The following is a 12956-nucleotide window of genomic DNA, read 5'->3' on the forward strand; positions in this document are numbered from 1 at the left end:
TTAATAACCTGTTTAGAATATAATGTTAATTTTAGAGAAGCAGAATTTAAAACTACCATATAATCCAAACTATTCAAATAATGCACACATACATACACATATACACACACATACACAAATGTTGGCTGAGATTATCTTGACTCTGAATTGTAAGATTATGAGTTATCTTGGTTTTCTTCTTCACACTTTTTATATTTTTTTGTTTTTAAACAATGAAGAACATAATACTGTGGTAATCTCTAAGAGTGTTAATGTACAAGAAGTACACAGGCATAATAAAGAAATACAAACTCAGTTTTAGACAATGAAATGTTATATCAACTTTTAAAATATTGGTTAGCTTAACAGTTTGATATTTTAAAAAGGTGTCATTTAAAATACTTAGTTGAAATCATATTTTTGGTTTGTTTGAATTATTGGGTATGTGGGAATGGTGGTGGTGAATATTTTTCACTAAGAAGAAAGTCAAGTGGTAATTAACTGATTTTTAGGATGTATTTGAGCCTCATTTACTGAACTACCAAAAACGTTTATAGAATGAAAGAAAATGTAAAAGAAACAGCTAAGTAAGAAATAATAAATGGAAAAGTTGTAATTTTATTGTCCTCTATTACAAATGTGAAATATTCCCACATTTTTTCATATTTTATAAGAACTGTTTATACAGTTGAAATTTTCTATAGAAGAATTACATTATCTTCATATGAACCATATTGTATTTTCTTCCTTTTTTGACAATTTTTACCAAAGCTATATCTATGGATGCTTTGTTATGCATTTACTTACCTAGCAATTCATGTTTCTAAAGTGTATAAAGCAGCAACATTAAGAAGTGCTTTTGTTCTTCTGTTAGATATTTGTCATAAACAAACTTCTCTATCTCGTAATATACATGTTTGCAATTTTATAGGATAATCTCTACAGCTTTAGTGATACTAAACAGCTTTAGAATTTATCAGTTCAGCTATTAAGGTAAATTGGTTGAACAAAACCCATAAAATTTAAGATAGGAATCTGATCTTTATATTGCAAATGTGAAAATAGTTCTCATATATATTTGGGATTATTATCAGCAAAAGAAAATATACTGTTCATTCATTTGGGGCATAACTTTTTTAAGTAAAACATTATTAAAGGAGTATGTAAATGGATTTAAATATAAAATAACACAATGGTATCATAACTTTAAAGCATATTTGTGAAGAAGTTATGCATAACATAAAAGTATTATCCTTCTTGAAAATATGAAAATATTAATCCTAAAAATATGCATCAAAATACTGGGTAGCATTCTACCAACTTATGCTTTTATATGGGACACTGGAAAAGTTAGTTACATAAACGTTACGCTTGGCCTTTGAGAAGGTTTTATTTATCATTTAAAGCAATAAAAACTAAAGTGAGTATTTAGTTGATATGTTTTATATACAATATTTTTGTGCTAAAATATGCATTCCAATTGAATTTTTAATTTTTTTGTGTCAGGAGATGTCATCAAATAGGCAATGGTAATCATTTTAATGAGTAAAAGAGGAAAACCACAGATTGTTCCTACGATCAGAAGAAATAAAATGAAGGAGTAACACAATAGTAATTACCTGAGCAGATGGATTTCTAATCCTAGAGATAAACATGCTAATTAAGCTACACTACAGAATGACAAGATATTAAGGTCTTCTGAGTCTGGAGAGATTGTTATTCTAATTTACCAGTAGAATTTAATTCTCATTATATTAAAAAGTACTTAATCAACCAAATCTTTTTTAATTAACAAATGTATTTAGGCAGTTTTAGTGTTTCTGTAAATTTCTTTTACAGGGTGTGAGTTTTACAGGGGCACCCTTCCTCATCAATATATTCATGGTTTGTTTACTGTCTGTACTTTGCACAGAGCAGAATTGAGTTTTCTTGTCTCTCTAGCAAGGCACTTTTTCCTGTGTGCTGTCAATGGGGGTTTTAATTGCAGAATCAAAGCTCATATTGCTGGCACTTTCATAGCTACCCTATGCTGCCTTCCTTAAGAGATAAAAAATCTTCATTAGTAATTGGAACTCATAGCCCCTTGACTGATAGGTGAGCTCCGGGTTTTGTTACTTCCATGGCCAAACATTTTAGAAGAAATTAACTGGAAGAATGAGAATAATAGATGGGATACAAAAGTTTGTGTGATAAGTAATGTGAGAAAGAAGCAAAGGAGCCAGTGCCATATTTTCATGCTTACATGTACATGGTAAGTTTACATTTTCTAAACTAGTAACTGATCAATACATCGCAGTTTTTGGGTGGACACATAAAATACATAAAATCAGCATGACATTTCTTATGGGGAGAATGAATGCCCTTGTGGAAGAAATGCATTTTTAGGGCAAAAAGACTCAGGAAAAAAATCTAGGCAATGGCTTAGTTTAGTTTCTCATTTGTGTGGGTGTGTGTTTGAGGGAGTGTTACTTTCCTGTCCCTTTTCTTATGCTTATATTTTAGCTGTAACCATAATAGGCACTTATTTTCTATCAGGAGATACTTTAACTTATTAAAATGCGGTAAATATTTAATACAGTTATAAATACTTAACTCGTCTCAGTTTACATCCAATTCAACAAGCATTTATTGAATAATAACAATATTTTTAAAAACACAGGACTGGTTATACAGAGCTATACCAACTTAACAAAATATGATCCCAATCGCTTAGACCCTTGCTACTCAAAGTATGGTCTAAGCGCTGGCATTTCTTGGGAATTGTTAGAAATACAGAATCTTAGGCCCCAATTCCTGCCCTCTGAACCAAAATCTGCACTGTAACAAGATCCTCAGATAAATCAAATACACATTAAATTTTGAAAAGCACTGTGTTTAGAAGACCACAGTCTAAAAAAGGGAAGTAATTTCATAAGAAATGCTCTAACAGAGAACAAATACCAGAAGCCAAAGAATGTAGTTCTGGTTTCAGGGATTCACAGTAGTTTTGAATCTGCCCCTTACTACGTTATACTTTCCACAAGATACATCAGCAGCTTCTAAAGCGTGCCTCTGGTCAAATACATTTGAGAAACAGTGCATGATGTACACTACAGCTTAGAGATGTCTTGTTCATAATAGTATGTTAAAGATTTTAGCCAGGCATGGTGGCAGGTGCCTGTTGTCCCGGTTACTCAAGAGGCTGAGGCTGGAAGACTGCATGAGCCCGGGAGTTGGAGGGTGCAGTGAGTTTTGATTATACTACTGCACTCCAACCTGGGTGAAAAAGTGAGATCTTGTCTCAAAACAAATAAATAAACATTCGGAGAAATCCTGAAATAAATAAATCTGTTTTACTTAAACCCAGGATTTCACAAATAAACATGAAACTGCTTTTTCCTTGCACAGCAATATTACATCTTTGAGAACCAGCCTTGTGTGGAACACACTTTGAGAGACACTGCATGTTATGAGTTTGCAACGTTTTGCCTATGAAGTTTTTTACTAGAGTTGTTCTGCACTCCATTGGCTTCTTTTTTTCTTTTTATACTGAATATATTTAACCTTGAATATAAGTTAGAACAAATAATAAAATTTAGCTCTGACACAATGTATGTAATATTATAGAAATTCTGAGGCAAATTAATTCAACTGTTCTGTTAAAAATTATCCAGATCTGGATAGATAAAGTTGTCTTTGAACAAATAGTATGCTAAAGTCTGGCCTCCACATATCATCGAAATTAAGCCGGATCCTGCAAGTAAATGAAAGGGAAGTTTTGGTTAACTATCAATAATGAATAATTCATTAGTGAGATTATGAATAAGAACAATTGTCATGACTAAAATAATGTTTCTGAAACTGACATAGCATTTGAAATAGAATAGTTTATAGATTCAGCTAAGAGAGGGTAGGTATATAGTCTGAGGATGGTAAATTGTTGCAATTTAAAATTTCTTTCAGGGAATAGGTGTATGGTTCTGTCAAATGATAGTAAGGAGTTCTTAAAACTCAGAAATCGAAGGCAATGGAGTCAAAGCACACGCCAAGGAATTCACGATTCTCAATTCTTTTAGCTCTTCAATCTGCCTTTTGTTTGTGTTGTGGTTGTTTAGAATATATTTTTTTCTAAAGTGCTTTCCCTCTAATTATAAAAGGAAAGCATTTCCACTAACCTGGGAAATATTTCAAGTACAGAAAATATATTTTAAAAAACAATCTCACCTCCCTGAGATTCTAAACTATTTGGTTTTAGGAAAATGTCTTTAGTTCTGATTTCATTGGCCCAGTGATTCTTGTTTGTTTTAAAATATTGATCTGGCCTTATATAATTTTCATAAATCTGCTGTTCTCTGTGTGACAGTAACAGTATAACTCCCATAAAAGTTAAAGTTTCCTGAGTGAAGAACTCTGACAGGACCGCACAACTTCCTCGCACAAAGACACATGTCCAGAGTGAGACCATGAGATAGAATTTCCCAAATGTGTAGCCACTGTTCTCTTACATTTAAATTTTTCACTCAAAGGAAAAAAAAAAAAGCCTAACTCAAATGTCACACTGCAACTTTTTTTTTTTTTTTTTTTTGAGATGGAGTCTCTTGCTCTGTTGCCCAGGCTGGAGTGTGGTGGCATGATCTCGGCTCACTGCAACCTCCGTCTCCTGGGTTTAAGTGATTCTCCTGCCTCAGCCCCCTGAGTAGCTAGGATTGCAGGTGCATGCCACCATGCCTGACTAATTTTTGTATTTTTAGTAGAGACGGATTTTGCCATGTTGGCCAGGCTGGTCTCGAACTCCTGACCTCAAGTGATCCACCTGCCTAGGCCTCCTAAAGTGCTGGGATTACAAGTGAGAGCCACCACGCCTGGCCACAGCAACTGTCTTCTGAGTAATCCAACCAAGATTATTGAACAAAAATAGTCATCCAACTCTTTTAGCAAATTGAATTGGCCATTCCATTATACCTAACTTGACTCTTCTTGGCATAAAGGTGGCATATGCCATGTGACTGAGCTGGCTAAGGCACGGTAAATTCTGTGGTATTACAAATAAAATCCAAAAGTTGTAAGTTCTTGTTTTTGGAGAGAAAACATCATTTCACATATGCTCATAGCATTTCTTTCAGTACCTTTTCTGATTTGTTAAAAATTTACATCTTTGAAAGACATACAAAATAAAACCTCAGTACTTTCTACATGTGTTTTCTGTACATACTAAATAATACTGGAGGAAATTACACATCTAAGACTTAACAGACATGCAAGGTAATTGGAGAATTAAACTCTAGTGAAGGAGTCAATAAGTAACATAAATAATACTAGTACTCTAAACATATAATGTGACTAGATAGTGTGATCATTGTGGTCAATATCTGGCTTAAGCTAAACAAAAAGTTTTAGAAAAGTTCATTTTCACTTGGTTAATTTCCTTACTAAGTATATGTTTGATGAATTCAGTTCAATTTATAAGAAAAAATATAATTTCTTCTTGTACAACTACCATAAAGACAGTGATGTCATACATGAAGAAAAGTGAAGGTGTCACAAATATATCCAGTGTGTTATTCTCTGTAACTTTAGAATGATAAAGCTTTTGAAGTCTTTTGGTTTAATTACCTGACCCACATAAAAATATTTCCCCCATCTTTATATATAAATATATATTTATATTAATATAACTATTATGTAATGTGCATATATTTATAATGCTATATATAATTATATATAACACACACATATATATATAATTATTTACAGCAGGCAATTGTCTATATCCTTTTGGGACCCTCCTATGGTGAAGATTGAACAGCTTTCCTTGGTAGTCCACTGGAGTATGTTCCCTGTCAGGACCCCAAATATACATTACAAATTTTTGAATAGATGAGGAAATGTCAGAGAAGGAAAGAAGAGGAACTGTATTGTTTGGCATCAGTTCTTTTGTGTACCTGTAACTCATACTATTTCTGAGTCTACCCAGTTGGCCTGTTTTTACGATAGAATCTTTGATGCACCTACAGGCATATAATCAAGTGTGTATGTAGACTCCATTAAATGTGCAAAATTTGTCCCTAAATTTGTATAAGATACAAATACACAATATATAATATATATAATATATAATATACAAATTTGTATAATATACAAATTATATCATTACATGCCAGGAAAATCTCTTCTCCTTAATTTTATCTCATTGAATTCTCTCCATACTGACACAACAAATATTTATTAATGCTCTACTATGTGCCAGGCACGGCACTGAGGACTGAATATTTTATTATGGACATTTTAGCTCTTATAAGATTTTTTTAACACTTAAAAATGAAAATTAAGCCATTCCATAATTTTCCTTTCAAAAGGTTAAGCAGCATTTGCTATTTTCCAGTTGAGTTTAGAAACAACTCCTTTGACCATCTGTATGTTCTTTCCCAAGTCATGTCTTGTATGTTTGCCTCTGTGTGCTTTGAAAGCAATAGTCACAGAACTAGAAAGCAACAGGGAAGTCCTACTATGGCTTGTGATACTAACTGATCAGTCTATCTTCTTTTCAGTTTCTTTTTACTCTTCACATTGTCTAAATGGTGTTCTCAATTTCTGTAAGCTCTGCTCTTAACCCTGTATATTCTTTATTTTAGAGTGTGTACCCACTATAGAGGCAGCATCCATCACATCTGTGCAGTACTAGCTTCAGGATTCTATGTAGAAGTGTCTCTGTGTGGCCACCTATGTTGAAGGAAAGGCTAGTTAAGGGACACATCTTAGTGACTCTGAAAATGCTCCTAAATTATCCAATTCCATAAGCTTCAGTTTTTACCTTTGCTAAATTGGAATATAATACTTATCTCACAGGACTGTAATAAAGGTTAGTGAGATAAATGCAATGTCCCTGGCTTATATTATGCATATCAATGAATGGTAAGTACGATTAATATTACGTAGGCCATTAAAATTGAGAGGCAGTTCCAGAATATGTTTGGGTATGCATGCTGTTGTCAGAACATATTGAAGATATTACACAATATTATTGCCAAATCAATGACTGATTTAAGAAAAGATTATATGACCTTTGTATTGGAAAGCCAGATGCAACAGATTTAGAACTAAATGGTTTTCATATTTGACAAACGTTGAAATCTGTTTAGAAGCATAGAAGCATCCAACTTTGCTTTACGTTTACTTTTATTTACTTTTTTATTTTTTAGAGATGGGGTCTCACTCTGTTGCCCAGGCTGGAGTGCAGTGGTGTCATCATAGCTCACTGCAGCCTCAAACTCCTGGGCTCAAGAGATCCTCCCAATCTCAGCCTCCCAGGTAGCTCGGATTACTGGCATGAGCCACCATGCCAGGCCTGTGTAGCAGTTTATTAACACAAATAACTGTTAATATTGTAATGTTCTGTTTCTCTCCTAAATTTCTAATTACTGTTACATAATATGATTAAGGAAGAAAATAAGTAAAAGTGTGTGTAATCTCGTCTCCTGTATGTTTGCTGTTTTGTATCTTGATTTTCCTATTTCATAAAATAGAATTCTATGGAAAACATAATCCAATTTAGATTGGATTTCTTAAAAGTAAGACTGAGCTAAATGTGGTTGGCTACTTCAATTCTAGAAAATGATGATTTTAAAAAACAACAGGGGAGATTAAAGTTAGACACCTTGAAGAACTTCTCAATTGTTAAGAACTTGAAAATACTATAAAGACATAAAATTTATTGACTTTGTTTCAACTTATGGGTTGCATAAGGGAATAAAAAGGCTCAGAACAATGTCTGCGCTATTGCTGCTCCAAGTATGGTCTCTGGACTAGCAGTGCCGGCATAACCTGGGCCCTACCCAGACTCACTGCCTTTTTACAAGATCTTTAGGTGACTTGCACGCATTATGTACATTGCAATTTGAGAAATTCTGCTCTGAGATATACTTCTAGGCTCTTTGTATTACTGTGGGAAAAGAAGAGTGGAGGCTAATTTATCTTTGTATATTCTTATGTTCCTAGTTCTTTACCTGGAAGCTCTTTTCATACTTTGCTAGTTTCAATACACACTCATTTTTATTGTTGTTTCCACTTCCTTCATCATAATTTCGTCTTCATTGAAGTATGGCTTGAGTCTTGACTATTTCACTTGAATTCTTCTACAGAGGGCAGTTCCCTCTAGTGATCTATAAATCAGGTTTCACCTCTTTGTCCTACTAAAAATTCAACCTTTTGAAGATCCATAAATACTACGAGAGGGCTTATTTAGATAAGTTGTGTACAATAAGAAGTTAGAGAAAACTGTGTCTTGGGACATAGGAATAAATAAAATATAGTCCCATAATAAGATGTGAGAGCATGAAGCTTTGTGAATAGATGAGGAAATGTCAGAGAAGGAAAGAAGAGGAACTGTATTGTTTGGCATCAGTTCTTTTGTGTACCTGTAACTCGTACTATTTCTGAGTCTACCCAGTTGGCCTGTTTTTACGGTAGAATCTTTGATGCACCTACAGGCATATAATCAAGTGTGTATGTAGACTCCATTAAATGTGCAAAATTTGTCCCTAAAACACTTTTTAAAGAAAGTTATATCTATCTGCTCTAGTTTCGCTCCTCATGGAAACTCAGTCCTTATTTCCTACTATAATGGAAAACTGAGAGGGCAAGAAAGGGAGAAAAAACTGGTACAGATCAGTCTTGGAGGCAAGCTAAGAAAATCCACGGCTTGTTGAAGACTTTGCCAGAATATAGAGTCTTTACTGACTTTCACTCCGGCTCCTTTATTATTGACATCAACATCTGTCATTCCTCTATAAGTTCCAATTTTACCAAAAGGAGAAGTAGAGTATGCTATACTTTTTTTTGTTTTGTTTTGTTTTGTTTTTGAGATGGAGTCTGCTCTGTCTCTCCCTGGCTGGAGTGCAGGGGTGCAATCTCGACTCAATGCAACCTCCACCTCCCAGGTTCAAGCAGTTCTCCTGCCTCAGCCTCCCAAGTAGCTGGGATTACAGTTGCCCGCAACCACGCCATGGCTAATTTTTGTATTTTTAGTAGAGATGGAGTTTCATCATGTTGACTAGGCTGGTCTCGAACTCCTGACATCAAGTGATCTGCCCGCCTTGGCCTCCCAAAGTGCTGGGATTACAAGCATGAGCCACCGCACTCGGCCACTATACTTCTTACATTTCTATTTACCAGATGTATTTTTGTTTCTAAATACGTATTAAGATGGCAGCTTCTCTCCCGTGGATGGTATCTGGGTTGGCCTGAGAGTATATTTGGGCCAAAAGAGACAACCAGTGGAGTCCATCTTCAGTAAAACTGTGTGTTTTTAAAATTATCTTAGATATTATTATCTTAGAAAGACAATTATAAAATCTATGAGAAAATAAAATATATTTCCACAGTTATTCTATTTAACATTATTTCTGTGCATTAGATAATCTAAACAAGCAATTTTGATATACCTAAAGCAGCCCACCAATGTGATGTCAAGGGGAATTCCAACATAACTGCAATAGAAAAAAGTGTTTAATTTCAAAACATGCATTTTTATATTTTACTCAAGAAGAAATACGTCTGTTTAGTCAAATTATATCCACCCAACAAGAGAAGGTTTATCCATGTTCATGAAATCATGTAGCCCCAAGTTATACTTCAGTCCTGGTCAAAAAGGTCATTCGTTAAGTCAAACCTTTACAACTCTTCTCCTAGAAATAATGCTGTGAATTGTGAGGTTCTCAGGTCAGCTCCCAAAGTTGATTTTAAGTGATGATCCTCAGGCTGTCCTGAATCCTCAATGCCTAGTTCCCTCATGAATTCCAAACCACTTCACTCTGAAGTCACTTCTGTCCAGTAGTCATTTGTTAACATTTTCTAAGTGCCACGTGTTAGATCATTAACTCACAACTTTTCTAGGTCCAGAACCTATAGCTCATTTCAACCCTGAGGATTGAACCACCTATACTCCAAGCCCTTTTACAAATATCAGTGGCTGTCTTGCAGAGAAAATTAACCCCAAGGTAAAATAGAGCACTTCAGAAGCAGAGTGATGGGGGCGGGGTGTCCAGTGATTCTTTGAGTTACTGAGGGAGGGTTTGTGTCTGTGGAAACTAATACTAGGCGATGAATATACAGGCATTCTCTAATAGCAGTGAAGCTGGGAAGTTGTAGTTGATTTGGAAATTGTGTGTTCTTCAGTTGGAGACAGATTGTACTTTTTTTTTTTCTGAGACAGAGTCTCGCTCTGTTGCCCAGGCTGGAGTGCAATGGTGCGATCTCGGCTTACTGCAACCTCCGCCTCCTGGGTTCAAGCGATTCTCCCTGCCTCAGCCTCCTGAGTAGCTGGGATTACAGATGCCCACCACCATGCCTGGCTAATTTTTGTATTTTTAGTACAGATGGGGTTTCACCGTGTTGGCCAGGCTGGTCTTCAACTCCTGACCTCAGGTGATCTGCCCACCTCAGCCTCCCAAAGTGCTGGGATTACAGGCGTGAGCCACTGCACCTGGCGGAGACAGATTATACTATCAATAGATCAGGGCACTGAAAATATGACAGTGATTTAAGTTGGTCATAAATAATAATAAACTTTGAATTATAACCTGTGGTTGGTTATCACTCATATTTTGACTGATATGCTTTAAAAAAATAAGGCAGTATAGTAAGGGAGAAAAAAAATACGGTGGATGAGTAAATTTTGAGTGGATAGGTGAACAAATGGATGAGATATTCATTTACTGAGTAATTATTATCTGCTAGACACATGTCAGACAATTTCTCATTATCTAATTGGAACCTCATCAGGTTTCCTCCATTTTGTAGAGAAGGAAACTGATGTAAGAGATGTGACTTGTCCACAACTACCCACCTAGTAAAAGGTAGGATTGGAATTTGTATCCATTTTCTTCTCACTCCAAAAAGCACGGGTAGAAATAAAAACCACTTAATGCAAGAACTGGTATTTATTTTAAAATAACTATTGTTGGACAGGTGTCTGTGAATCCCCCCAGTCTTTGATCAGTTTCTGCCCTCAGGGAAGGATTTTGGAGGAAAAATATGTCTTACAGGGCAAACCTTGCCCAGTTGGTGATAAGTTGAATGTGAAAGGGAAGCATCTCTATTTCAGTTTAGTTCTGAATCAGATTGGATCTTGAAAAAGAAAAATGATGCAGGGAAAACCAGGGTAATACAAATAAAGTTTAGCTAATAATAGTATTATACCAATGTTAATTTATTAGTTTTGACAATTGTACTATGGTTATATGAAACGCTAACATTAGGGGAAGCTAGGTGAAGGGTACATGGGAACTCTCAGTTATATTTTTGTAACTTTTCTGTAACTCTAAAATTATTTCAAAATAAAACGCCTTTAAAAAAGTTTAAAAAAACCTCCCTGAGAAGAGTGGTAGAAAAAAATTTGGCTGGAAAGAGGGATGAAGACCTTTCATCTTCAGATTTTATCATTTAGCTATCATACAAGAATATGCAGACAACAAAGTTCTACTCAGGAAGTGGTTTACGTCCAACATCTGTTTTAATACATTTTCCTCGTTTCTGTTATTTTATTCTGCTTACCAGTTGAAGTGATGGCAATATGAAGAATAGTTACTGAAATAGCATAATCCCAAACCCATTCTTCCACAACTGGAACAAAAAGCAATCCACAAACAAAGTAGGTGACCTCTGTTGAAACTAAAATAACTGCAAATACAAGGAAGAATATAATTATTGAGGACTAGAGCAATGAACATTCTGAAATACAACTAGTAACAAGACCAGGAAAGCTTACTTTGAGAAGAAATTTTGCTAAGAATTTTTTAAATGTTCCATTTCCTAACAATCCTCAAATTTGGATAAAACAATTAACATATTTTATCTTTTAACAGTTTTAAGATTTGTAGAAAACCACAATATATCATTTCTGTTTCACATTCTTTGTGTTTAACATTTTAGAAGTGAAATACAATAAAGAAGTTACAATATAACCAATATGTGCAAATCTGTAATTGGATTGCAAATCTCATTTTAAGATATATTAAAAACTAATGGGCCGGGCGCGGTGGCTCACGCTTGTAATCCCAGCACTTTGGGAGGCCGAGGCGGGCGGATCACGAGGTCAGGAGATCGAGACCACGGTGAAACCCCGTCTCTACTAAAAAATACAAAAAATTAGCCGGGCGCGGTGGCGGGCGCCTGTAGTCCCAGCTACTCGGAGGCTGAGGCAGGAGAATGGCGTGAACCCGGGAGGCGGAGCTTGCAGTGAGCCGAGATTGCGCCACTGCACTCCAGCCCGGGCGACAGAGCGAGACTCTGTCTCAAAAAAAAAAAAAAAAAAAAAAAAAAAAAAAAAAACTAATGAAAAAATCCAGTTCTGAGTTTTAAGAAATGAAAGAACATTAAACCAAATGTAAGAGTTTATTGAACTACAACATTTGTCTGATACCAAGCACTGCCTAACTTGGAAATGAGTTCCTTTGTGTTTTTGTAATAAAATGCTTCGTTCAGATTGTCACTTGGGAAACATAACTGATAACCATGGATGAAAGAAAGTCTCATAAATGACAGGTATGGATGGAGACACTCTTCTAAATCCACTGGTTGTGACAGAGTATTTTACCTGAACATGTATAAAGAGCTAGATATTTACAGGTGAGAACCACAAATCTCTAAGAGCCCTGAACACGTGATGGGTCAATCTTTTGCCTCTTGTCTTTGATATGGATCTTTAAGACTATCATATTTTCAAAAGAGAGATCCATCAGACTTTAAAGTGACAAATATATGTGATATACCACCAAGGTCCCTTTGTAAATGATACCACTTTCCATAAAAATTACCTTTCTTTCTCTTAAAACACAGAAAATAAGTGATATGTTCATATAATTCAGGAATAAACAAATCTAAGCAGACAAACTATATTTTTCAAAGCAAAAAATAAAATAATCATCTTATGTCCTACTGTGCAGAAGTAATTTATTATCCAGCAAGCCAGTGATTGCAGTCAGTGAGCGAGGCACCAAGGA

At 35.1% G+C, this 12956-nt stretch overlaps 1 protein-coding gene across 2 annotated transcripts in view; it reads right to left on the reverse strand.

Annotated features, from left to right (window-relative positions):
- Positions 1 to 2584: 2584 nt before the first annotated feature.
- TMEM244 (transmembrane protein 244) overlaps positions 2585 to 12956 on the reverse strand; it is a 35160-nt gene continuing 24788 nt past the window's right edge. The window contains exons 4-6 of one of the 2 annotated variants that reach the window (XM_063622139.1): positions 11509 to 11634; positions 9399 to 9443; positions 2585 to 3712 (exon numbers count right to left, since the gene is read on the reverse strand). In XM_063622139.1, coding sequence (XP_063478209.1) covers positions 3618 to 3712; positions 9399 to 9443; positions 11509 to 11634 — 266 coding nt within the window. In that variant the 3' untranslated portion in view covers positions 2585 to 3617. Of the gene's footprint in view, positions 3713 to 9300; positions 9444 to 11508; positions 11635 to 12956 lie in introns of those variants that run through there. The other variant, XM_055243965.2, reaches the window with a different exon arrangement.

The sequence above is a fragment of the Symphalangus syndactylus genome, chromosome 2, assembly GCF_028878055.3.
Source record: "Symphalangus syndactylus isolate Jambi chromosome 2, NHGRI_mSymSyn1-v2.1_pri, whole genome shotgun sequence".
NCBI classification, from domain to species: Eukaryota; Metazoa; Chordata; class Mammalia; order Primates; family Hylobatidae; genus Symphalangus; species Symphalangus syndactylus.